Source organism: Mchenga conophoros, linkage group LG13 (assembly GCF_057382185.1).
Source record: "Mchenga conophoros isolate Kocher_MC1m ecotype Shallow Benthic linkage group LG13, M_conophoros_male_GT1.1, whole genome shotgun sequence".
Classification (NCBI taxonomy): Eukaryota; Metazoa; Chordata; class Actinopteri; order Cichliformes; family Cichlidae; genus Mchenga; species Mchenga conophoros.
In genome coordinates this window covers 20333982-20361959 of record NC_140538.1, presented here as the reverse complement: position 1 = coordinate 20361959, position 27978 = coordinate 20333982, and the positions used below count along the sequence as shown (strand labels likewise).

General features: G+C 41.1%; 1 protein-coding gene across 5 annotated transcripts in view; it reads right to left on the bottom strand.

The window, feature by feature from the left end:
* Positions 1–27978, bottom strand: part of LOC146561219 (uncharacterized) — a 106492-nt gene that overhangs the window by 4632 nt on the left and 73882 nt on the right. For 4 of the 5 annotated variants that reach the window (XM_085297105.1, XM_085297104.1, XM_085297106.1 and 1 more), the window contains 25 exons: positions 26315–26356; positions 24913–24990; positions 24512–24547; positions 24279–24332; positions 23978–24031; positions 23174–23215; positions 18362–18466; positions 18144–18197; positions 17618–17671; positions 15578–15631; positions 15433–15486; positions 14945–14989; positions 14015–14047; positions 13821–13865; positions 12863–12889; positions 11683–11736; positions 11052–11096; positions 10666–10710; positions 10506–10568; positions 10035–10070; positions 8526–8570; positions 7885–8028; positions 5400–5466; positions 5174–5302; positions 2047–2124 (listed from right to left, as the gene is read on the bottom strand). In XM_085297105.1, the coding sequence (XP_085153231.1) occupies positions 2047–2124; positions 5174–5302; positions 5400–5466; positions 7885–8028; positions 8526–8570; positions 10035–10070; positions 10506–10568; positions 10666–10710; positions 11052–11096; positions 11683–11736; positions 12863–12889; positions 13821–13865; positions 14015–14047; positions 14945–14989; positions 15433–15486; positions 15578–15631; positions 17618–17671; positions 18144–18197; positions 18362–18466; positions 23174–23215; positions 23978–24031; positions 24279–24332; positions 24512–24547; positions 24913–24990; positions 26315–26356 (1483 nt within the window). Of the gene's footprint in view, positions 1–2046; positions 4785–5173; positions 5303–5399; positions 5467–7884; positions 8029–8525; positions 8571–10034; positions 10071–10505; positions 10569–10665; positions 10711–11051; positions 11097–11682; positions 11737–12862; positions 12890–13820; positions 13866–14014; positions 14048–14944; positions 14990–15432; positions 15487–15577; positions 15632–17617; positions 17672–18143; positions 18198–18361; positions 18467–23173; positions 23216–23977; positions 24032–24278; positions 24333–24511; positions 24548–24912; positions 24991–26314; positions 26357–27978 lie in introns of all 5 variants that reach the window. The other variant, XR_014894849.1, reaches the window with a different exon arrangement.

Here is a 27978-nt window from a genome sequence, read left to right as displayed (position 1 = left end):
CCTCCACTGCAGTCCTGCCACAGGAGTGTCCATTACATCAGTCAACCCATTCACAGCTCGAGGGAGCCTTGCCTCCACTATAGTTTGTACAAAGAGAATTGCAGGTACTGCCTTGTCCTTTACCTCCCTGCGAAAACACAACTTGCCCTTTCCATCAGAGCCACATCCATCTACTGCTTAAGTGCTCAGACAAACTATCCACAGTATCGTGGCGGTGGAAAGATACAGGAAAAAAAACACTAATCATCTAAAGTACCTTATGTTCCAGTTTGTTAATTCTCTTTGTTAATACAACAAGTTTAAGTGGCTTTGTACAGCTGATAGCTTTACCCTGCTAATTTGGCACAATTCAGAACTAATGCACTCCAACGGCAGCACCTTCAGGTCTAATTACCATCAGAGCACATCAGGGAACGAACACGTGGAGGCAAAGATAGCAACTACAGTATAAGGTCACTTCTCAAAAAGAAAAACCCAACAACTTGAAAATACTGATTAATTAGAAGTGCCTTGATTCATCGACCTGTGGAGCCTGCCAGACAGATTTCTTACCCTTTATTTTATGTATTTATTATATTATAACTGATAAATCAAAGCTGTGCAAATTTAATTTACGTGACTCACATATCCCAGTCTGAGTCTGAGGGGAACCTGCTCTATGTACGGCTAGTGTCAAGAATACCACCAGGAAAACCAGAGGAGTGGGCCAGCTCGTTGATAGCACTTAGTTTAAGCACTTTCAAGGTCTTCCTGAGACGTGACTACAGCTTAACTCTAACCCCCAACCAGTTGAGCTGCAGGTGCTTCTTAAAACTGTGTGCCTACAGAGATGATGTCTTTCAAAAGCTGTGATTTGTCCTCTCCAGTGGAGCTACAGCCAAGATATCTTTCCCCTGCACATGCATTATGTGCATACATACACTCCTACAGTCACAGGCTGAAAATCAGCAAGTTAACCCCACTCCTCATCTTCCATCAAGATATGGTGAGGTTTGGTTTTTTTTTAGTTATTTTGCACGACAAAGGACATGCTGACATCTTGGTTTGTCTCCTTTTGTTCACGACAACACCAAGCAGTTCATTTTATAGAGCGGAAGTCATTTTCTTTCACCGCCAAATTCATCCTCTATTGGGGTCCTATTTATGTCGCAGGAGCACAGGGGTTTTTTGAGAACATAATGCAATCTAGAAGCCAAGTTGACTCTAACATGCTGAGAAACCAAATGAAGGCTGAAATAGAATTAAAGGCTGGAGACTTGACTCAGCCCTGGCGCATTTCTTTCCTTCTTGGGGGCAGCTAAAAAAGCCTGATAAATAATGGCGAAAGGAGGGGTGGTCAATGTAATGGTTATTCTTCCTGATCATTTTAATACCTGCTGTATAATTAAAACACGAGGAGGGCAATTTTCAGAAGTGCCCTTATACATAGGTGCAAATAGCATAGTTTCTGCCATTTTATTAGTATATGACTGATGGTTAGTGAGAGTTTTCAATTAAAACACTTTCTTATTTGAACATTTTAAAAACGCAGGACTGTGTCAAAAGAGGCAATCAGTATATGATGAGCTATGCTAAATCCAGTTGCTGACTGTGGCTTGAAACAATGTTGATAGAGGTGAGGGGGAACAAAAACAGTAACTCTGCAGTCCATAAAACTAAAACAATGAGCTTAAAGACAGTAAAATGCTCCATAGAACTGAGGAGAACAGCAGAGATGGGTGGTAATTCTCTGCATGTTCAGCACTTTAATTGACCCTTTTGACTTTACGCGTTGTCCTTTGTTTCAGAGTTGCTGTAAAACTGCTGGTGATGGTGTAAGGTATTATATAGATAAAGTCTCCAATGTAAAAAAAAAAAAAAAAAAAGCCAAGATGCCTGCTGGATTTAGAAAGCCTGGAAACTATTGCTCATGAACACTTAAAAAAATGACCAGAAAGACTCATTGGAAGCAAAATACTAACAAATGAGGGGTGGATAAAGAATTTTGCACAGCATATCAAATTAAACACTCAAACTAAAACGGCTCTACTCATAAGGTGTTCTTACCTGGTGGCCCCGTGGGTCCTGGATCTCCTGGTAACCCCAGTCCAAGCTGGCCTCGCTCTCCTTTCTGACCCCTGATTCCTGTGGACACAAACACACACACAACATTGTGGCTGAGAAAACAAATACTACAAACTTAAAGCAGTCCTGTTGTGGTGCCATCTCTACACAGTTTGAATTACAGTTAGTAAGATTAGTACAAATGCCAAAGCACGACAAAGTGTCAAAATGAGGACACACTTGTGGAACTTTTTTATTTGTCAACGGACTCCTAATAACACTGCACAGCTTCTCGATTATGTATAATCAGGATGACAGCAGTGTCAGGTATCAAGTATGCACTTATTTTGAGAGATGCACCCTTAGTAGGTGAAGTGGAAACAGACAACTGCATTGTGGATTTGTGCAGCTTTCTAACAACAGCACACATCACATCTTTGACGATTTCAAAACAGAGACAAGAGGCTTTTAACAATCAGAGATCAGACACGTGGGTCACTAAAGGCATTCAGAGAGTGGAAAGGTAGGCCAAGTCAAAGGTGAACTCCGCAAACAATCGTGGCTATTCATGACAGACGCTTTACTCTGATGCTCATTATGTTCACTCTGTCCTATGCTGGAGACTGGCTGCTGCCTGAGTACCTCCAAGAAAGAACACAAACTGTGAGCATGCTCAGTGTGTCAAAAGAGAATTCAAAGCATTCGCGCATCTTCAAGTCAGACCAGGCAGGCGGTTGCTTTTAACTGTATGCAAACAATCATATTATTCAAGGGCTTTTTCACTGCATGCAAAAACCAGTACGTCTACAGTTCAAAACAGCAGCATACCAAGTAAGAATTTGAGAGGCTGCAAAAAATATTTCCCCACGAGGCACTTAAAGTAATGGAGTCTCACAACCAGTGGCTGCATGGAGTGCATCAGAAACATTGACAGGAGTATCAAGCATTTCACTGCTTGGCCCAAAGGGGAAACGCTCCAACGCTTACATGTCAGAGAAAATCTCAGAAAAAAGGCTTATGAATGCTCCAAAACTGAATCTCAAAGAAATAAAAAAAGGGGGGCTATCCACACATTGCCACAATAATGAGACTTCTTTCAACACTCACAGAGCCCGGGGCATTCATTCAGGCAGGAGACGTTCCATGGAGAAAAGTGCACTGTACCTTGAGCAAAAAAAATAAATAAAAAATTTCTGAATAGCACACAGGGCAATAAGCTTGGGGGCCACGGTGGATTGGTGCAGTCTGATAAATCGAAAAATGCCACACTGCGTACTTAGTTGAAAACAAATTGTGTCTTGGGGCACTAATGGACAAAGTAAGTTACCAAAATATAATACTGGCAAACAGTGGTTTTTCATGCTTCATTGAACCTGCACCTGTTGTACGCTGTTGTATACAATATTAAAAGACACATCTACTTAATCGTACCGTGTCTTACAAAAAAGAAAGAAAAAAAAACAACTTTCTTTCTATTTACTGATATGTCCATCTCACAGGAAGAACAGAGCAGCTTTCAAACAGAGTTTACAGACATGTTTGTTTCACTCAGTATAAATGTTACACAGAATGCATTGAAATACAAAACAAATGTTAAAACAAGAACACAAAAAAAGAAGCAAAATTGATGAAATATGCACTTGAGCACAATGGCTTTCATCAAAGAGAAACTTTCTGAAGATCCCAAAAGTGAACGATGAATCACAAATGAGCACTTAATTACAACAAAGTAGGAAATAAAGAAATGGTGTTCTCCAGCATGAGCCCCTATGGGCGTTCTCTTAACAGCTTGAGACTTTCACCCATGTGAAATCACACCAAAGACAGAAGAAAGGAAGAAAAGAAAAAACTGTGAACTCAACAGAGGGGTTATTTTTCTCCATAAACAATTCATTTCGGCATATTGGAGAAGAAGTCAAATTGGATATTCCAGAGGAGCACAGTCTCCAGCGGAGGATGACGAGAAATAATGAGGAAATATTACCCCAAACTCTCAAGGCCCAAGTCAACAAAGAAAAAAAAATTAAGAAGTTGTTGAATTTCTGAATTATCAAGGGAAATAACTTTCCTCTTTGCTTTCAATAAATATTTATTGCAAAGCTGCATTAAAGATCACCTATAAAACACTTTTTTTTGGAAGCGTAAAAAAACAAAACAAGCAAAATAAAGTCCAAGACATGTGTAAACGCCAGTGGCATTAACGCACAAATATTTAGAGTTGAGTAGCTGGCTAATTTGGAGACATTCGTGAATGAAAGCAGCCCTTTATATCATAGCAGTGGGTTAAAATGTAAATGGTCTTGAATAATGTGAGGTAGATAACAAAGCTCAAAGAGAACGGCCAATGCAGCGGTGCTTTTGATCTGCACCAACACAATCAAATCACTCCTCTTTAAAAGTCACGATACCATAGTTCTGCTGCGGACACAGTACAAATCTAAGCAAGTCTGAGGTACAAAGCCTGCAAACCATTAGTGTTGTATGAGCAGTCAGAAATTTGTATTAGTTTGATAAAAGAATGTCAACCCTCTTTCCTGACTACGCTCCTTTTGCATTTTAGGGGCTTTCTTTCCTGGAGTGAGGTATCAATACTGAGGTTCTTTCCTGTCCACATTGATAACACTTTCTCTTTTTCACAGCCAATTCTTCGTTTGTCTTCATATTTCCCAGAGAGCCGCTGTGCACCACACTCCCGGCCTTTCCTCTGCTCCCCGCCCCTCAGTCTGCATTGATATATGGGTCTATGCAAGAGAGAAATACCCATGAATCCGCACAAAGTGCAAGTGTAAGCCCGACTCTAATCCAGCCAGTCTCCAACATTTCAAATCAACATCACAAAAACACGAGATGCCAACCAACAGGGTGCATCTCACAAAAATGTGACGCTTTCCTCTCTAAAATATAATTGGCTAAATGTATGGTTCGGTAAACCACACGGTGTGTTTGCTGAAGTAATTATAGGAGTACATATATAATTTCTTTTCATTAAATAAATTAAAGTTAATCATGTTTCATTAACAGCAATCAGGTTTTACAAGTGTTATTTCTATTCATTCATTCATTCATATTTAAATTATAGTATTTTTCCAGCAGTGGCATTAAGGTGCAGCCGTTCCGCCTGCCATCCTACCAGGAGGTCCACGCTCTCCTGGTGAGCCCGGTAATCCATCCTTTCCAGGAGGTCCAGGAGGTCCTTGGATCTGCGACGCTAAGATGCCTGCAGGTGTCTTCTGTAGCCCGCTGTTGCTAGAAAGCTTCTCTGTGAAGCAAGAGAAGAATGCTTAGAGGTAACACAACACAAAAAATAAAAGTACTCCAAACTAATTAAAATAAACTCAGTTTTTTTGTTTTTTTACCTTCAAAAATCCTCGATACTTCATTTCGGATAAACATCCGGAGTTCCTCTGTAAAGCTGGAGTCATCCTGTGAGCGGAAATAGCGATAAAGCACTATTTTAACACTTAACAAGAGAAACTAAAGCAATTAAGGGACAATAAAAATAAAAAGATACAAGTAAAAATGATAATTAAGTGGATATCTGGAACTAGAGATGGCACGATACCACTTTTTTATGTCCGATACCGATACCGATATCATAAATTTGGATATCTGCCGATACCGATATGAATCCGATATAGTGTTTTTTAATCAACAAAACTGTTTTTTAAATATCTTGCTGCGTTTTGTATAAGTTCATACTCAAGTTTAAAACAACAACTACACTAAAGCTATTCTGTTATACCTGTATCCAAAAAAAATATTTCATAGTTCAGCAATACTGATCAATCTAATAAACTTAAACCTACACCATCCTCCCTATTCTGGTATTTTAAAGAGTACTTAGCATAAATATTAAGCAACCTAACTAATAGGGTTCCAACTCCCAGCAACAACAAAAATAAATAAATAAAAAATAGGGAACCACCCCTCACGCGCCACCTCATGATGCTTAATCGATGTAATCAACCTTAATTTGATGCAGTGTGAAAAAAAAAATGCACAGAAATCAATTATTTTTCAAGAAATATTAAATAGATTCAACATCTTTCTTCAACAAAATTGCAGACTGCACAGATGGTACCTTCACAAAGGAAAAAGTACTATAGCTTACTAGGGTATATATATATATATATATATATATATATATATATATATATATATATATATATATATATATATATATATATATATATTAGACTTAATAGTTACTATATACAGTAATGGACTTCTATTCATTTTGCATCAAATTAAAACTTTGGCTGTCAGATAATTATTTATTAAAAGCTAGACATTTTAAATGAGAATAAGAAAGAAAAGTATGTCTTTGTGCCCCCTTTTCCCTGTTAATGCCCTATCGGCCCCCCTGGCTAAACTTTGCTAGATCCGCCCCTGCACAGTTACCAGCCCTCAGCTACGTAGAAAAAGATCCTCGAGTAGAAAGTAATATTAAATAAATTCTAACAACAGCTTATCGAGCTTAAACGTGCTGCTGTTGTTCAGCCGCTGGTTTCCTCTTTCTGGTGCAAAGTGGGCCAAAAGCAAACAAGAGAGACGTACTCCCGACAGAAAAGCCGATCAGCTGATCGTTAAGCAGTTTCATGATTGAAGTAGCAGCAGGAGAGGCAGTCGTTTGTTAAGCTTAACGCAGGAATGCTTTACAAACATTCAGAGATGGACTTACACACTTGCTTTACTTCTCTCGGGGATAACTTTGTCGGAGATGAAATGCCGGGTTGCTAGCGAAGCTCCAAATGCTATCCAGACCACCAACAGGTCCCGCATGCCACAGCCGCTCTATCACGTGATGCATACTGCTCCGACGTGCTAACGTTCTGAGGTGAGTTACGGCGTGTTGCAAGTTTTGTGAGGTGCTTTCGTGATATTTAATGGATCGGATTACATTTTTTATTTTTCTCCGATATCCGATCCAGTAATTTAGGTCAGTATCGGACCGATACCGATACGTAATATCGGATCGGTCCATCTCTATCTGGAACATTTACTAAATAAAACATTTCTTCTACGCAGATTGTTCAAACCAAACTCGACAAAAAGCAGGGCAGAATCATTCAGTTTAAATTCAGCTTTTAAAGCTTCCTCCTGACTTGAAAGCCTACCTTGCATTGCAGTTTAATATAACGTCTGAACCCAAACTCAGCAGGCGAATATTAAATTTGGTATTATAGCTTTAAAGTGGTGTTACTTTATTTCCAATTCTGAAGTAATGCACTGCCTATTTAGACTGAAAGTGCAACTTGTCACACTGGCTCTATTTGCCTCCATATGTATGGAAGGATAAAGAAATAATATACATGCATAGAGCACGTACGCACAGCACACAGCACACGCTGTGTGAACCTTTCTCAGCTGGATTGTTGGTGCTTTTTTGTGCCGTACCAGTTAGGAAGCCAAACAATAGTATCCCTGGACCTCAAATCTTTGCATTCAGAACAGTTTTTCATCCCTGTGAGTGTTATATAACGGTTGCGGCTGCATATAGTAAGTGTAAAATGTCTGTGACAGATGGAGGTGTTTTCGCTGCTCTGCAGAGCTCCAGGCACGCCCACATATCTGTCTTTCTTTCGGTTTCCGTCTCACTCCCTCTCTGACCTTCTGTTGCGCCTAGATGATCAGGAGTGGGAAGCGCTGAGCAGAAAGAGAACAGCAAGTTCCCGTTGCACTGCCTTGTTTGATGTTTCATGCAGAAAGCTGTAGCTACACCATTTCCCCCCCCCAGTGTATGAGAACTGAGGTGGTAACTCAAAGGAACGAGTTGCCCGGTAAAGCTTTTTAATTATCTGGGAGGGTTGTCTTTGTTTACGGTGAAAATTTTCAACTCACCAGGAGGCTTTCACTCCCCAGGAGTCCTGGAGGGCCGGGATCACCTTTTTGCCCCTGGGTACCGATGGGTCCAATTTGGCCGGGCTCTCCTGGGCGACCCCTCTCGCCCTGAACGCCTCTTTCTCCAGGAATTCCTGGATCACCCTGTAGCATTAAAAAAAAAGTAGCAGCTCAGATATATCTCACCTGTGTATGATGTTGAGGCACCAAACATGTGAATGTGCTACAGCTACCACTCCTGGCTAGAAAAAGCTGCATCAGTGTCACTATAATCTTCAGGTCCCGCTGTAACTTTACATACTGTGCACAATGACCCATTTCTCCTAATGTGTCCAGTTAGTTACTGGTCCTGGGGTTCTGCTGCCAAACATAAAGCTAAAACCTCATTTTGCATCCTCTATTAAAGGCGTTTGCAACAGATTACTGTGGAAGTGTGACCAAGCTTTTGCAAACACAATAGCAAACTGCACTGAGCGTTAAATGCCTTTATCTAGCGCTTATGTGCTTGTGGGGATTAGTCATATTTGTGCTGAAGTGAAGACTTTCATTACTATTCATTACTATTCATCAAAATCTTTTTGTTGTGTGTTATAGTTGGAGTCACAAAAATAGCTTCCTTTTAAGAAAAGAGGAATGCTTACACGCTCTCCTTTGGATCCTCGTTCTCCTTGTCTACCTGTAGCTCCCTTAGAAAGGAAAAAGGAAAAAATATAGTTATATAGTTGAGGTCTTTGTTGAGGAGTAAGAAGAAAAAAAAGGCAGTGAAACAGTAAAAGGAAATTATTCTGACCCTGAAACTTTTTAGTAGCTGCACACAAAGCATTGATGTTTGGGATTGTGTAAGGGCGCGAGCAACACTCAGTCATTCTATTATGTTCATTTGGAATTTGTTCATTTGAATTTCTGTTAAATCCACTATAAGCGATGTTTGCAGAGGATTCTTATGAATTATTTGACTCTGAGGAATGCACGCTTTTCAGTTGACGCTGCACTGATTGCGTCTTACTCAGCTCAGGCATAATTCCTCCCCGTATAGTGTTTCACCTTCTGCAATGTCACGGATCCTCTGCATCACTCCTGGTTTGTATGATGAACGCCTTCCCACCAGCTGCCTCTACTGTACAGAGGAGCAGGGAGAAAATACCTGTCTCTGGTTTCGTGTCACAACATCTTGTGTCTTCCAGTCCCTCTCTGTCACTCCTCATTGCTTCCCTTTACTCTGCTCACAGAAATACATTTGGGAGCATCTTTGTATCAATTTCCTGCTGGATTACAGGAGCCATGCAAAAGACAATCTGGCATGATGTGGTTTTTGAAGCGGGCATCGCTTTGTGATGCCGTTCTCCCCTGCCTGCTTTAATCTGCAGTACTCTGTATTCCCCGCTGCCTGATGGGAGGCTTAAATCTATCATCTTGCCCACTGAAATGTGCTTCCCTGAGCATTACATTAAACCTCAAAGCAGTGTGCAAGGAATTTTGCTAAAGAAGGCAACTATACCATCTGCTAGATGGCACTGTTGCCCCACCAAAAAGTCGTGCCTATCTATAGAAAGGCTCTGTGTGATGCTGAGATTATGAACAAATGGAAGGAAAAAAAAACAATAAAGTACTTGGGCTGTCATTAAGGTGTAAGGTGAAAAAAAAATTGTAAATCAGAGAAAAGCTGTAATAATCATAGTCAATCGAGTATGGGTATTAGATTGTATAATGTGCAGTGAATGGCAATTCAAGCCCATACTGTGAGACCATTCTGTGTGATTATGTAGTAAACAGTGTAGATTTGATCAGGTACATAAAAGTAGACTTTTATGCATATTTATTTCCATTTTGGCCAGGTTCATCAGGCAGAAAAATGCATATTTAATCTGAAGCATCTACTGCCCTCTATTACAAACATTTTATCATTGCCTGAAAGCATTAACTGTATAATGAGGGTGAAAAGACTAAAAGTCAACAAAGCCTTAAATCTGCAGGATTCCATTTAGGTTTTTTTTTTTAATCGTTAAAATCTCAAATATGCAAATAGCTTTAATGCAGTCAGCACGCTGTAGCTTGAGGGGGGATAAAAATCTGCTGTGCCATCTTTCTGTAGCTTGGCTGATGTAAAGCACTTTCTATAAGGGGATTTGCGACGCGTTCGCACAACTCACCTGGTATCCTGGAGTTCCATCTTTTCCAGGTCTCCCCTGCTCAAGAAGCGCGACACAAACAAAGACATTTTGTATCAGCTCCCGCCTTCGATTGGATCAGCACTGTTGCACTCCTAGTAATCTCCACAGTTAATGAGATATCTCAACCAAGGGATAATGATCCTGATTGCTGTGCGAACATTGTTCCATTGTGCGCTTACAGGGAAAATTACAGAAACCATCTCTGATGGTAATTATGTGGAGCAATGTAATCATCTACAGGACAAGCGGAAGCTAACATATGTATTTTATTCATATTGTCCTTGAATCGTGTTGCTTTTCTTCCAGACACACACTACAATGGTAAAACAACTATGCGGCCATGTTTTAATAGCGCTGTTTCTAGTGTGGACATTATTGGAAGGTGCTTTGTCAACATCTAGTAGTGATAATATTAAGGGAAGAGCGACAGAATTTGTGTAGCATCCTTACAGGAAGACCTTGGGGTCCCTCGGGCCCAGGGAATCCTGTCTCTCCCAGCGGACCCCTCTCACCCTGTCACAGAACAGAGACAGCCAATGTGTCAGTCGGCAGTGACAAAGGAATGACGCACAGATTGACAGCTCAAAGAGAGTTAGAGGCTCAGGCTCACCGGCTCTCCTGGGATCCCTGGCTCTCCACGAGCGCCGGGCTTTCCCTGTCAATCACAAGTATGGGAAAAGAACAGACCGTGTTTGACAGGTCCTCGATAGTGTGATATCTACAGCACCCCTGTAACCTTCCATTTAAAATACAGAGACCAGCATACAAAAGCTGCACAAAAGAAACCTTCCCAACAAAACACTGCACAAACAGACTGCAGGTGTAAGGCAGCATTATTAATCAAAATAGTTTGGTGCTATAGGAATTGAGAGCTATTATTCTGTCTACTTTAAAAAAAACATCACTGACTTGTTGCCAGAGGCAGACTTAAATAACATAAATGACTGATCAGAGAGAAGTATGTCCTAAATTAATTTTAAAAAATGGAGGACTTACTGGAGGACCTAGCATCCCTGGTGGACCAGACAAACCCATATCCCCCTGGAAGCACAACATATTAGGTAGATAATGTACACATAACATAAAGAATACTATAAATCACTGTCACATCAAGCAGACACACAGATAGTGGTATCAGAAACTCCGTATAATGAAAGCTGCTGGGCTGCTATGTGTCTGGACAAGTGCAATGCAAAAATCTGAAACACTTAATAAAAAACTATAAATATCTCCTCAGAAAAATCACACACATATATTTATTATAAATGACTTCCTTAAGATCTTCATATTTCAACAGCAAATGCTTTGCATATGTCAAACCTTTGACAGCAGGCCCTGAAAGGATAAATTACTCTGGATGTCAGAGAAACTGAAATATTCCACCCCCATCAACCTTCCACAAAACACACAGTCACACACCGCCAATCAGTGGAAACACTTCTGCACAGAAAAGGCAGGAAGTTATGAAAAGATGCCTCTAGGACTTTTTTTTTTTAATGAAGGAAAATTCATTAATTGTGCAAATTATTAATTATTACATGAATACTTTGGCTCCAGCTCAGAAAAATGTGGAATTCTCAGAATTTAACAGGCGGTCATCGTGAAAACTTTGTATCTTGACGTTTACCTTAGCACCCGGCAGCCCTTCAAGCCCAGGTAATCCCATGGGCCCTGGTTCCCCCTGTGAGATAAAAATACACCAACTGTTATGTTAAGACAAAAAAACAAACAAACAAAAAAAACCCCCAAGCCTCCTCGCTTTCCCCATTTCCCAACCAAGAATGAGGTTATTTCTGTCTCACAGTCCTAGAGTGAGGCTGGCGATAAGCGACTGGAAGGTAACAAGTGTCATTATAAAGCGACCATCATGCATAAATGAGCAGATATAGATCAAAAATGGATGAAGGCGAATAAATTTAATTCTGCAGGGGCCAAGATTTTACACATTTCCCACTCTCATCTTGATGATCTCGGTCAGGTATTGAGAGGACAATACTTCAAATGACCTAGGACACATGCTGTCACACCTTGAAGGCTTTATATTCATTAGAAAAACGAAAGCCATTTGACAATCACAATCACACCTGCTTTCTTCACTAAAAATAGAGAGCCATTCCCAGTGCTAAAGCAAGTGATGGCCTCTATCCACCTCATCTTGCTCGCGCTGCCATGGAGAAATGCCATTACACAGAATAGAGGGGCGACCGGCACTGACACAGACGGATTGTCCAGGTAATTGTCACACATGTAGATTGTCACGAATACGTTACTCAGGCTACGGGAAGAGCGGGCCAGCCAGAGGATCAGCTGTGAGACGGATTGGGGCAATTCCACCAAGGCATTGCGGACGCTTGAGCAATTTATTAAAATGTCAAATTAACATGCCAGTGAAAAATCACTGTGAAACAAAACAAACAAACAAAAAATAAAGAAAATTTAAAAAAATGCAACTGGGCCCGAGAAAAATGGATGATTCCCATGTCTGTGTGGACTGTTTTCAGGCGTCAGAGTTTGGGGGATGGGCATTTGAAGTGCAGTGAGGGTTTGTGGGTTCCCACTGGCAAGACAATATGGTACAAAGGTTTCATATTTGTAGGAGTCGAGATCATTTTTTTTTTTCTGTGTGTTGGAGTTCTTCTGAAAGTGGTTAAGTGCTCGGGCTTGAGGCTGTATTGACTTATTTTATCCAGTAGAAAGCCATAGAAATAATTATAGCAAGCAACTGGCAACTCTGACTTTTTGCGAGGAGCACAAAAACAGCCAAATGCCTCAAAAAATATAGCCCACGATGAAAAGCTTCAACTTACTGCAGGTCCTTCATCTCCTTTGGGACCCTTAAAAAGAGAAAGAGAGGGAGAGCGGACATATTACCCCCGTGAAAGTGACAACTGCTTCCATAAAAATCGTAAATATCATCTTTAATGGCATGTGGTTACTGTATGTTATTGTCATTTAAATTTATATTAGTCATTATTACTTGCCTTTTCTCTTATTTTCTGTGTGTAAATCACGCTAATAGTGTAATATTGTCTCAAGCGCAATTAAAATGATCAGGATCATATAATCCAGTCAAAAAGGCTTAAAACAACACCAGCCAGCAATTTTCCACATTAATAAGCACAAGCAATTATTGATGAATTGAGCCGCTTATCCTCCTTAACACTGATGAAGATGCTCCTTTATTTAGATTGCTCCTGTGGTGCTGTTGGCCTGTGATGGATGCAGTACCGGGAGAAGCATCCTTAAGATGTAGCTATGGCTCATGTCCATTGTGCACTGGGGATAGCAGAGTGTCTACTTTTTGTCACCACCTTAAGTGTTCGTTTTAGTGGATGGATCCCTGCAGGGCCTGTGACTGAATGTCTCTCAGGACTGGACAAGATTACAAACTGTCTGATAAGGAGGAGCAGGGGGAACCCGATAAGCAAATCGGGTCACTTCGGCTTGGCACTGTGCAGAGCAGCCGAACTTCTAAGTCCATTTTGCATTTCAATGATGTTGTGTGTCCTGGGGTGGATAAGAGGCACCTGTTTGAGAGTCAGGAAGCCTCTTGGCCTTCACCAACCACCAGATCTCAATGAGCATGATTGACTGTGATATAATAGCCTTAGAAGCCAAGATAACACCAGAGGGCTGGTCAGGCTATTTGTTATTCAGCTCTCCCAGGCTCTGCAGCTCAGACAGTATCCACATGCCTGTTTGCTAGTGTTACTCCACAATTCAGTGTAAAGGATTTGCTTCAGGCACAACAATGATTATACTTACCGGAGCACCGGGAGCTCCAGGGGGTCCTAAAATAGCTCCACCGCTCTGCAAAGAATTTTTTTATATTTTATAACACGGGCCAAAAACAACAAGCACAGAATCTTTTTCTAGCAAATTTGACTTAAGGCTCTGCACAGCACCATGCATTCAGAAGATCACAATGACAATGATCTGAAGTTTTTTAAAATCTTTACCTGTGGCTTGTACAGGCTGCCCATTCCGTTGCCCTACAACACAACCCAGAGTAAATCAGACATCTTCTCTAAGAGGCTCTTTTCATTGAATGTAAGTTCTAGGCACCGGGAGTCCTTACAGAAAACTGTACAGTAGGTCTGAAGCAGTTATACACTGCTAAGCCCTTAAAAGCTACATAAGAGAGATCAATAGCTCATTTGGTGATTACAGAGAGAGAAAGGAAGAGAGTGCGGGAAAGAGTGAGAAGTGAAAAGAGGAGAAAAAAAACATAGAGAAGCGTAGACTTAATAATCCTTGAGCCAGTCGTAATTCCAAAAAGACGAGTGCCTCAGAAATACAAAAGAGCACACTGATTAAAAAGATTTGGGTATGAGAACTAGGTAATCTGCTCTTCTTGTATAGTATTAGAACATATAATGATGTTTTTCCCATGATAGATTGATAGAGGGCAGCTATTGTAAACGTAGAAGGAGTCAAGGTTCTCATTTAGAAGCAAGTGAATACCCGTGCCCTTTTCAGGCCACTGAGCCATCTCTTGTCCTCCCAGACTGCAGTTTATGAGGCCAGGGTGTGAGGGGAGGGGGGCAAGGCAGGTTCAAGGGGACAGCTGATGAATTATAGATTTGCCTTTGGAAGCGCTTACTCACTTTCCTTTTAAAGGAAAGAAACATAACTCAATGCCAGCGTGCAGGTCGTGACGATTTCATCGTATTTGTACCTGTTTGTCATTTATGCTTTTCCTGATACAATAAATACTGTTAGACTGAGGAAACATAAGTGCTGAGGACATGCATTTAACTCGCTAACCATAAGAGTGTTTCCAAAAGGATAAAGTGCCAGTAACAAAATAATGTGTAATCTATTACCCTAATGTAGGTTTTGAGACTTATTATCAACAGATAGCACTTGTTGAGGCACCAGGAACTTACCGGAGGCCCTGGAGGCCCTGGTCTACCTGGAGGTCCTTCATTTCCCTGCCAAACACAAGCCAGAGGAATTTTTAAACATGTCTGTGAAAATGCAAATGTTTATCAGCCACAGTCCCATGTTAATGTAATCAAGTGAATCTCATTTGCCGACCCTGGGAAACAAAAAAGAATCTCATGAAACGTCTATCTGCTCTCTAGCACTTTGATGCATATATTAAAATTTGGGGAAAATCTTAAATTATTTAATATTTTCAAGTATTCATCAACTGCAGTTTTTTTGTTTTTCTGTTTTATGAATCTGTCTTTAAGATTCATGATACCACACATGGAAACAAGAGGACAGTGCAATTTCATTAATATACTCTGTCTAAACAATTTACCGCAGGTTTTAAAGCAGTGGCTGAAAGCACTCATGTAACCAGCAGGTCATTTAATGTGCGCTCCCACTGACAATACACAGAAAAATACAGAAATAGTAAAAACATTACTTTATCTCCTTTGGGTCCAGGCTGGCTCGTTGGACCTGGTCGACCCATGAGTCCCTGCAAACAGAATAGCACACTTATTTTATAGTATGAAACAATTAAAGAGATTTTGCATAATTTTAGACCACATGGAGGACGGATTTCTTACCGGGGCCCCTGTTCGACCAGGCACACCTGGTAGCCCTGGTGCTCCTGAAGGCCCCTAGAGGAGACAAAATTAGTTATTATTTTTTAAAATTTACTTCTTACTATCATCAAAAAAATTATTACATTAATATTTTTCTGCATCACTAGTGGCTTCATAATGTAGTGGTTTACACATGTGCAGAAATAGTCTCTGATTTCTGTGCTTACTTCATGGATTTCTGGTAATAACTGTCTGTAGCTCTGAGTTCTGGTTCCTGCCTAGTTCTGAATTTTGATTTGTATTTCACTCCAGTTGCTACTTTCAGTTTGTTAATTGTCTGTTTAGTTCTCTCAGCGTTTCCCAATCTGTTCCTCCTTCTGTCTTTGTCTTCCTGCATTCCCTGAATGAGCTTATTTATGTTTTGTTCATCCGTCTTGTTTCAGTGTCTCCTTGTTACAGCTGTGGCCACAGAGAGCACGAAAACTGGCTTCTGAAGTTCCTCTTTGAAGCTTTCAGATGAACGTTTCTACCATCACCATCTTGGTTGCAAAAAAACAGATGTGACAAGAAGGGGTGGGTCTGACTGTGAAACCGCACACTCACTGGCTAATGACTTGTGATTTATTTTGCTAGCCAATGCACACGTGGTTACATAGTATAGAAAATGTCTCCAATTTGAAACATACATGGCCGAGATTTACAAAATAGACTTAATTTTTTATTTAGTATGAATCAGAATGAGTGAGTGAGCCCATGAACTCAGGAGGAAAGTCTTTCCTGAGGTCAAGACGGAAAAACATTTCTCCATAGACTTCACAAAGTCTTATTTTCAACCACAGCTGGTGGCTTTCACATAGAATGTAGATTTTGGGCACTTCTGCACTGGATTCATTTTCCTGACCTGGAAGCTCTTTGTGGCTTGTTGTCTGTCGTTTCTCATTCTAATTTTACTTCCTGTTTGTGCCCTAACTAGTCTCACCTGTATTAATTATGTTCAGCTGTGTCCTGTTCCCCACTAGTCTCCAGTTTCCTATCAGTGCTCAGTGTGTGTAGATAGAGCCATTCCTTCAGCCTGTGTATCCTTGTTGTTCCTGGCTCCCTGTGGTTTTCTAGGATCTCTATTAACTCCCAGTTGGATGTAGTTATTGGACTTTTCTGTCAACCTAATAAAAGGCATGCCTTTTATTATTTTGTCTACCTTGGAGTTCTCTGTTTGGATCCTATATTGTACGAACACTATAGTGCTGATGGAGAGTTATGTGGCCATGCTGAAAGTCAGCTGTGCTGCTCCGAGCACATCAAGCATATATTCTTAAAATGTGGATAAATTAAATTATTGGTCATTGTGATGTCACATCTGTTTTGTTAAAATCTATGCTACATTTTAAAGGATGAATTCAAAAGCTTTTCTATACACTGTAATGACTTCTGAGCTTATGCTTGTATTTTCTTTCCTTTAGCGCTTATCTGAGTATGCAGAAGCAGCAGAACATCACATTTTCTACTGTGGGGCACTTCATCATGCGACAACTTTATTAATTTATTTGGCGACTAGGCCCTATAGTGTATTGTTTGCTATATTTTAGAGATGCCATTGCATGCATTTCTTTGATCACTGAAAGAAAAATAAACCTGCTATCTGACCAAAACATGTCTTTTATTGAGCTGTTATAATCTAGTAGCAAGTGTGCCTGCTAGTAAAACTCTTCTGCCATGGCAGTTCAGTGCTGAAAGCTGACCTATGGGAAACTTCTCAGCTGCTTTCAACACTGTCTTTTTTTAAATGAACACACACAAACACGCAGGGCAGGCTTTGTTCTTCATAAAGTAGTTCCTTGGAGAGCAAGAGATAGGGCATAGTGCAAATGCAGCTCTGCGGATAGCTTTTGATAGCTTCTTTTGAAAACAGACTCTGAGAGCAGACAGACTTTAAGATGAGGCCAACATTAGAATATATTTACATCCGTTTGAAAAACCTCTTTCTCAATGTCACGGTGACTTCTGACCTGGTTAGATAACCACTGGATTAATTTGTTTAGATTCAACTTTTTCTTCACTCACCTCATCACCTTTATCGCCTATAGGGCCTGGGAACCCTCTCTCTCCTTTTACTCCCTGCAGGAAAGCAGAAGCAATAAAGTAGGGAAAAGTGAATGTTTTTCACAAGGAAAAAGGGAAGAAAAAAAAACAAACCTTAAACTAAAGTCTGTTGGGCATAAATTTCAAAATGCATCTTCCAGCACACAACTTGAAATTGCCTAGCCTATTTCACCATGGTACAAGACTGTATCCATAGCAACAACTTCTGCAGTGAAAACCCAAGTGTGTTCAGAATAATATGAGTTGTGGAACAGCTACTTAGGCTTTCAGGAATAATGCAAAAATAAATTCATGAAAAGCTTTTTTTTCAGTGCAAATCTTTGTCTAGCAGATTAAATGCACATTTAAGCAAACAATATCATAAAATAAGGCTATATCTTCTACACATTCTTGTCATGCTGATAAAATGGGTTATTCATATAGTAATATCTTTATAAAATCCATTTTTGTTATTTCACAAGTTTACGTTTGACATCTTCTTGCCTACCTTTGGACCTTCTTTTCCCGGGTTACCCATCGGGCCTCTGACCCCAGGATCTCCCTGTTTGGAAAAGGAGTCCATAATGGATTTGTGTTCAATAGCGCAAGCATGCACTCAAAATATTCATGAAGGAGCACTGAAAGCATGATGTGCAATGCAAATCAAAGTCACATTTTTTTTGTAAATTGTCTAAATTGTCTGCTATGCTAATGAGTCACTTGTACCTTTTCTCCCACTAAGCCCTCTGCTCCTTGCACTCCGGGGGAGCCTTTTTCTCCCTTCTGTCCAGGCAGCCCTGGGACTCTCGTCTGGCACACACTGCAGGCATTCTACCAGTGCAGGCAAGGCAGGAAGCAAAAGTGGAAGCACAGATAAGATTTCATCAGGCTGAGCTGGAACACTGTATTTTCGCCCTTTATTATGTCACATCCCCTGGGTGGAGGACAAGACCCCAACTGACATAAAGTGTTCTCAAAATGTCCACAGAGCAGAAATAATGTGAACCCACCTAGAGTGCCTCCAAGAGTGTCTCTCACTGAGGTGAGTGGTGAACTTTGTCAAACTCACTGACTGTGACATTTAGGTGAGAACCTAAATATCATTGGACCAACTCCATTGGTACTGCTGCACGTTGTGACTCGGACATACTGTATGTGCAGCAGGATTAGTGAGCTGTTGCAATGCTGTATTTGAGTATTTTAAAACGAGTTTACTCGATCTTGATAAGGACTTTCCAGATATTTTGCTCAAGTGACTTTGAGCAGTGCTGCTTTGCAGCTTTTACTAAGACCATTTTTACATGTGGATACTGAATTTTTTTTGCCAGCTACATACTTACGGCGCACATAAAATCTACAATGGCATTTCAGCACTGACCCCAGAAAAATGTATATTGTATCACATCTCATCTCACCGTATCTTATTGCATTACATTGTACTGTACTGCCTTGTATCACATCCAAGCCTAACGAACTGTATCACATCTTATCATATCACAGCATATTGTATCATATTACATCACATCCCACATATTTCATCCTATTGTATTGTATTATATTGTCCATAATGCATCACGTTGCATCCTATTGCATCCTATCATATTACATTGTATCATATTGCATCATATCGCATTGCACTGTATCGCATCTTGATCTATTCTAGATACACTATAGACTCTACTCCTAGCACAGAAAAGAATTAGGAAGTTTAAGTTGGAAAAAGGCAGTAAAAACAAATGCATTTCAAAAATAACAACAACAACAAAATCTCACTAAATTTGAAAAATAAAATGAAAAGCCATCGTTTCAATATTGCCATTTAAGCCTAATCTTCAAAGACTTCAACACAATGGCAAAATAATAAGAGCATGCTGTTACTGACATGAATGAAAAGAAAAACAATACCCGTATTAAATGTGTTTAGCACTTTTTTTTGAAGGTGTCATCGAGGTGTCAAGAGTACTAATCACCAGAGGTGGGACCAAGTCATTGTTTTGCAAGTCTCAAGTAAGTCTCAAGTCTTTATCCTCAAGTCTCAAGTCAAGTCTCAAGTAATGTCAGGCAAGTCAGAGTCGAGTCTCAAGTCACTGGTAAAAAAGTCCGAGTCAAGTCACAAGTCTGAAACTTTGAATTTCAAGTCCTTTCGAGTCTTTAAAAAAAACAAACGAAAAAATAATGTTGCAGTTATATGCTAAATGTAAATATTAGACCATGTAATTTTAAAATCTGTGTTTTTCTCAACACATACAAAATAGTGAACTTAGAAAATATACACAAATTGTGAAATTGCACCTCTTTAAAATGCAGCTCAATTAAACCTAGCTCCAAGAATAATTTTCACCGACAGTTCTGAGATACGCTGCATGTTATTCTTGGATGCGGTTGTAGGACCAGCTTTAAAATCGCATGACAAAAATATCATACACGTTAAAAAAAACTGTATCACCAACGTAGCCTGGAAAACATTTGCTAGTTAGATGAAGTCAGCTATCTCATCTTAGCATATTTATATGCATATTTATAATTATACGGTTCTTGGAGTGAGTGCACACACTCATGAAGTTTAGTAACTTCCGGTCACTGCAACAAGCCCAGGTACAGTTTACCGACGGATGGACCTTGAAACGCACCGTGTAGAACGAAAGACCATCGTACGTATCATAAGTTTACCAGTCTCACAAATTGTCTTCATAAATACACATTCGTTAACCGTTTATTAATATAACATTTGAGCTCAACGGTAATTAATTAGTAGTGGAAATAATTTCTGGTAGCATCACAGAAATGTAGCAGTGACAATAATACTGTATGCTGTAATCGTACTGGACAATTAGTGATACAAAAAACCTGTTTTATCCTGTGAATAAAAGTATGTGTTTTTGTCAGTGTACCATAATAACAGAAGCGAAACGCAATATTGTGTCAGGATAATTTACTATTTATGCACAATAAATAAAGGAGCATAGCGCGACAATTTCTGTTCAGAGCCAGACTTGCTTGTAACCTATATCACCAATTATGTTAAGAAAAATGACGCATTAACTACAACAGCAGACTGACCTTTGTGTAAATGCTTGGAGCAGACTAACCTGTGAGCTGGAGTGTTCTAGGACGTTATATTTGATCTTTGAATGGCTGCAATCCAGTCGCCTCTTTGTTACTTTGGAAACATGGCTCGAACAATTTCTCTTCAACGACGTAATCCGATAACAACCGATCTCTTTACCCGTCGGCTTCCCGTGGCTGTCATGCGACCGGCTATTGCAGTTAATAATACAACAGCTTCTTGACATTTTTGTGTTTCTTTTTATCGCTGTGTGACTGATTTTAATTGAAAGCCTGCGTGCGCTAGTACCGCTTGCCACTAGTTCCCAGAATCCTTTGCGGTTCTACCCGTGAATGACGTCACATTTTCAATCTCCATATAATATGCATGTTAAATTTTATATTTGGGGTAAAATATCAAGTCTTTTCAAGTAAACCGGTTCAAGTCCAATTCAAGTCCCAAGTCATTGGTGTAAAAGTCCAAGTCAAGTCACAAGTCTTAGAACATTTTTTCAAGTCAAGTCTAAAGTCATAAAATTAATGACTCGAGTCTGACTCGAGTCCAAGTCATGTGACTCGAGTCCACACCTCTGCTAATCACAGCGGCGTTGCCTTCTGCACGGCCGGCCCCCGGACCGCCATCGCCTGAGCGGCCGCCGTTGCCTTCCGCACGGCCGGCCCCCGGACCCTCTTCGCCTGAGCGGCCGCCGTTGCCTTCCGCACGGCCGGCCCCCGGACCCTCTTCGCCTGAGCGGCCGCCGTTGCCTTCCGCACGGCCGGCCCCCGGACCGCCATCGCCTGAGCGGCCGCCGTTGCCTTCCGCACGGCCGGCCCCCGGACCGCCATCGCCTGAGCGGCCGCCGTTGCCTTCCGCACGGCTGGCCCCCGGACCCTCTTCGCCTGAGCGGCCGCCGCCGTTGCCTTCCGCACGTCCGGCCCCCGGACCCTCTTCGCCTGAGCGGCCGCCGCCGTTGCCTTCTGCACGGCCGGCCCCCGGACCCTCTTCGCCTGAGCAGCCGCCGCCGTTGCCTTCCGCACGGCCGGCCCCCGGACCCTCTTCGCCTGAGCGGCCGCCGTTGCCTTCCGCACGGCCGGCCTCCTGAACCTTTTGTGCGCCTCCACGGCCTTCTTCGTGGCCGGCCGCCTGAACTGTGCATCGGACTCTGCTCCCCTGTGAGTTTTGTGAACGTTTGTTTGGGACTCTGGGGCCTTCGTTTTGGTCATGGCCCGGTCCCTCCGTCCTGGGCCCCCTGCCACCCGCCCGGGTCTGGTGGTGTGTTTCTGTGGCTGTCGGGGGCCAGCCCTTGAGGGGGGGTACTGTCATGGTCCTGCGGCCATGACTCAGTGACTTTGTGTTTATGTTCTTTATTGTTATTACTTTCATTATTATTCATGGCTGTTTTGGGATGGTTTGTGTTTGGGATTTTAGACACTGGGTTCTGGGTTTGTGCTCCCTCTATTGGTCCCTGGTGTTAGTGTTCCCCTGTCTCGTCAGGTTAATCAGGTCCAGCTGTTTCCCCCACCTGTGTGTGTGATTTCCCAGTGTCTCTTTGTGTACTTATAGTGTGTGTTTTCCTCTGCTCCTCGTCGCGTCGTCTGTGTTCATACCCGGTGAATTTCCCTGCGTGCTCTCCCTGCTGTTCTCCCTTCATGTTCAGGTTTGCCACTCCTTTGTGTAGTTTCTCCCAGTTTAGTTCGTCCTTAGTTCTGTTTGCCATCTCCACTTTATGTTCAGTATTGTCAATAAATCACCCTTCACGTCTGAAATAGTGCTGCGTTTGAGTCCTCCTTCCACTCTTCACACGGCCGCTGCCCCGAGCCGTGACAGCCTGTCTGCTGATTTTGGGACAAACTTATATAATATGTCCCAAAAGTTAACATTCGTTCAGATTTACATATTGAGGGTTAAGGTTTAAGTAATGTAAAATGTAGAGAAGAGACAATTAAAACGGAGCTAGGGCAGAAGAGAAGTCATTTTGCGTGAGTGTTTTGAGGCTTTTGGATCAAGTGGTGACACATTGTTTGAATGGAGAAGTGCTATTTAGCAATTATTCTTCTGTAAAACTGTATACAATGCTGTATACAATGCATATCTGAAGCCGATCTTATCTTTTGAGACAGTAATCTCTTTATAATCTTGTTTTTCACTTTATTTGCATTGCACTTGTGTGATATTTCAATATTTCATTGTCACAATGAGAGGCTTTACTAAACATGTTGTCACACTGTGCACCTCTGGTGAATGAGTAATCCGGGCTTTCTCGTGAAATTGTTTTCTTTTATTTTCTGGATCTCCTTCTCCCAGTCATCCTGATGAAGGCACTCAAGGGCTTTCTCACAATATCTCTCAAGTGATTGCATCCATGTATTAGTGGGATAGTACTGTTTCAAGCCGGCAAATGCTGTTCAATTTAAATACCAACCCTCACGCTTTTGCATGCAATTGTTCTGTGAAAACAATGCAATTATCATCAACTATGGAGATATAAATACCTTAAGCAAAGCACCCATGTCTCCAAAAATCGGCAGGGCAGTCTGTTAGGAAAAAAGAAGCAAACAAAACAAAAAAAACCTTAATTTCAAATCTCATCTCTCTTTATTTTTGAGATTTCTGCAGTTGTTTATTTTTGCTCGACTGCTTCTTTTAATAAAACATCACAAGGCACACAAGACTGACTTACATGCCTGGAATGCGATTTTTTCCTTGAACATATTTAACAAAGTTTGCTTTAAGTGTTTCATTCTCAGTTTTATCTGGATTGCTTGAGGAAACGGTTTAATAACTTTGTTATTTTGGAAGACATGATCCCAAATCTTCAAAATATTGTTGTTCTCTGAAGCTGAGAAAAAAAAACATTTTGATGTGAAGCCCGTGTATTTAAAAAAAAAAAACATAAAATGGTATAAATGGCTTTCATGCGTCTTTACAACGCATGAATATAAATGGGCTAAAATGCAAAAATTTCAAGGCTTTGATGCAGCAGCGGTAGGAATGGTGAGGTACTCACACTACAGCTATTAGCACTTTAGTAAATGCTCCTCATTTGAAACTCACAAAGACACAAGAAAGGAATAAAAATATGCTCTAACAACAGGGGGCCGCCAATTTGTTGTAAACTGGAACATTTTCCTGAATGTGGTGTCGGTTGCTGAACACTAGAACTACAGCTACTTATTATCCCAAAACTGCAGCTACAGTCTGAATACTGAGTTTGACTTTAAGGTGATCTCAGTAGGTCTCATGGCTGATCAGTGATCCTGAACCGCTGTAAGCAAAACAGAGATTTTCTTACTTACTGGTTCACCTGGAGGTCCAGCAGGCCCCGGTGGACCTGGCCTACCAGGGGAGCCCTTTAATTGAGACAGAACAAGGAGTTAACAGCACTTCTGGTTACGATATGAAGCACACAGGCAAGGCTATAACTTTCAGCTTTCACACTCTTCTCAGTTGGTGGGGATTTGTGTCCAGGAGCTGTGATACATTGTACTTGTTCATCCACAGTTGGTAGCTGACATTTCTCCATGCTTCTGGCCATCTTTTATCTGTAAACGTGCAAGGGAGTGGAAAACAGTGGAAGGACAGGCTGTCCTAACTCACCTCTCTTCCTGGAGCTCCTGGGGGGCCAAATGGACCCGGGGGTCCACGAGAGCCCTGAAAAATACCAAGATAGAGGCTAGCAGTGTTGCCCTATACAGTCACCCACACTTACTGTTAATAGTGCTGTAACAAAATTGCCAAGAAGAGATCCATGGCTAATTGGACGAACATTTTTAAAAATCGACTTGAACATCTTGTTTGTGTTGTGGATACAGAAAATTTATCGCACACACCTCAATTCCTGGCTCCCCGGTGGGTCCCATGGAGCCCTAAAAACACATCACACATCTTGTTAACACCACCTGCCCTCTAGCACCCAGGATCCAATAAAGGAATTGTGTTAGACACCTTTTGATCTATTGATTCTCTGTCTACAACCCTGTGTTTCAAAAATGAACACAGACTCACTCACTGTCAAATCTGAGTTTCAAACTAGCACCCCAGAGCGTGCATGATGAGGCGAGAGAGCAAGTAATGACCGATGTTTCTAATAAAAACACATCTCCAGTATTCAGAGAGTAGCCCATTCTTTCCACGCCTAAGACAAAAGCAGGAATCTGAAATGTTTCAAGGGTGCCACTAAATAATAAATGGTTTGGTGCTCACTGACCAATCAATACGACATCATACTCACAGGTGGCCCTGTAATGCTCTCCCCAGGTTCGCCCTTTTCACCGTGGTCTCCGGGCAATCCCGGGATGCCTCTTTCACCCTAACACAAACACAAGGGAGTGGTCAGTGATGATTTAATGATGGTGAATCCAGCTAAAGGAAGGGCTGCTGCATTGCTCATTAAGTATTCAAAGACTGCCAGAATCCATTTCCTGTTATCTTGTGCCTCTTTGCTTAAAGGGTAAAGAAAGAAAACATAACCGCGGTGAAGGCCGTTATCATGCAGATTTTAATTATGTCCATCATTTTGCCTACGTATGATACATAAGATACTCAACTGTGCAATTATTTTTCCATGTCAAATCCACTGATATTGATAGTACAAAGTGATCAGAAAAAAGAATGAAATCTCTTTGATATCCAAGCATGTTATGACAATTTCAGTGATATCAGTCATATTAGTGATTTCCAGCTGGTATTAGATGGACTTCAGGAGATATATCTTCATGTTAAAAAAAGTAAATAACATGGAAGATGATGTAGAGCAGTAAAAAAAAGTCTCCAAGAACCTCAAAACTTTATTGTGTAATGTTTAAGTGAAATCCAAAAAAGACCATCAAAGCAAAATTAGTTTGATAATAAACTTCAAGGTAGGTTTGTTGGAATAATGCGCTCAAGGAAATCAGAGAGAATGGTTTAAACGCAATAGACCAGAGGCCAGTTTTAAGGAGAAGCTGTAAAGCAGTGTCCTTGAAGGCAATGTGTTCAAAAAGCTACCTTTCAACAGGATAATAACCTCAAGCATACGGGTAAATTTAGCAAAGAATGGCTCAAAAAGAAGAAAATTAAAGGTTAAAGAAGGGTCTGGCCAAATAAAAACTACACACAAGATCCTATCAGAATCTCACTGGAATGCTTATGGAGGGGATTTAACGTGGGCACTGCATGCAAGAGCAACATTTTGCAAATGAGGAAACTTTACATGGAAAGGTGGTCAAGAATTTGAGTGAGGCACAGTACGACCAGGAGGACAATGATGCAAAACACAAAAGTTAAATGGAGCAGCGCTACCGCGTAAAGCCAAGGCTGCACTTACTTTTTCCCACAGAGGAATATTGCACCAATAGATCTGAACAAAGTGTTCAGATAGCCACACAGAGCCCTAAGGTCTCAGCCTAGGATTACATAATGTTACATCATTACAGAACATGACACATGTAGTCGGTGTCAGGTTCTGTAGAACAAAGCAAAGTGTGGACGTTTTCATTCCCGTGACACATTTTCAAGCTCATGCTATCCTGGAATTCGTGCCAGGTAAGCTATTTGTTACAACTTCTTCTTTTTTGTAGTACAATTAAATTTATTTAGCTGAATTGTTTCTTTTTCACTTTTTATTGCTTATTTGGTGATGTTGGAGGACCTACCTTAGGTCCACGAGACCCTCTAGTTAAAGGCAACCCGTCCCCCTGTAAAAACAAAAACAAAACAAAAAAACAAAGAAGACTTTAGAATAGAAATTCACTGCACACTGTTCAGCAATTCTCTTTGAGAACTGAGGTAAGGCCCGAGAAGCAGCCCTAGTGCTTTAATTCAAACAGGAGTCTTGAATCAGTATGAGCTACACACATTACAGTGTTGCCTTATGAGCACATGTTCAATACTGCTTACAACAATTTGATTAGTTTCACTGTACAGATGCAAGGTGATAATGCCGTACCACAGAGAGGGTGGGGGGTGGGGGAGAAAACAAAAAACCTTAATTGGAATCGAGGTGCGGGCATTATTTACTGTACCATCCAGATGAGACATTGATTTCTGTGGTCAGCATGTATTTCTGGTGCAAGTCCTACATTGTAAATTAGCTGGGCAGAAGCTGGGTTTGAGCCAACACAGCAGTTCTTACAGTTTTGAGGAGAAATGGACCAGTTCAGTCAAACGTAAAACACTAAAGTTTGGGAAGTACAGAACTTTTGAAACCAAAGAGATCTGATGACATTAGTGGGGCACTTCCACTCTACAGAAACAGAACTTCTCCCTCGGTATGTGAGAGTAGATCATAAATTTATAGAAATTTATATAAACAGCATGTTTAAAGTACAAAGACTTAGCTGGTTATTATTCAGTTGAAGGCAAGCTCAACAAAGTGTGTGACATCTTAGTTCAGTGGTTTATACAGTTGCCTAACAAGGAAACGATCGTGGAAGGAGAAACAGATTCCTTTGGGGTTGTGTCAGGAAGGGCACTGAATACAAAAATCTGCCAAATCAAATGTGCGGCGCTACCTGCTGTGGCGACCCCGCATGAATAAAAGTGGCTTTGTCCTTAGCTGCTTGAGCAGGCTAACTCATTAAAGATATGTTTTGTTTATTTCCTTTTCCCTTATCTTTGTCTTATATGATAACGTCCATAAATGCTAAGGACATTTCTTCCTACATCTCCGCACACTAATGGTATTTTCAAAAGACAGAAATATGTCTGCTTTAAATGAAAGCCATTTTTCTTAGTTTAGCTTTTTCACCTATTGCATACAACACTGTGAGAGGTCATTTTCACGTGGTAAACACCCCATCTTGACACCCACAGCCGTGTTTTTCAATCCCTTTCCAATTTTCCCAGTGCAGGAGAATGTTAAGAGGTTTAAATACGTCGGCCTGAACACAATCTTTCCTTTATTACTCTGCTCACGGTACCCATGGCTTGCTTGATCAGTAGGTCTGCTGTTGGGCTTAATGTTCAGATTGGTGTTTCCACACACAAACAAACACGACTGTTTAAAGCTGCAGAAGTCCACAGGTGATTGAGAAGTGCGAGTGCCATCAACCGGGATTGAGGCTGTGGCTGCACATGCACAGCCTCTTTGGGAAAGCTATAATGAACATTTCTATATGCAGAGCCATGTCTATAAAAGAAACTGAACAGCTATGTGCTCCAATTACGAGGATAGGTGATTATCCAGGATGGGGATATGTGATGGTGGACTATCTAATGATATTGCTACTTCATAACATCATTGCATCTGCGCTGCTGGAGGACCTAGTTTCTTTAACTTGCCTGCTGCTACTCTAGCTGTTTGCAGGTGATCTGCATT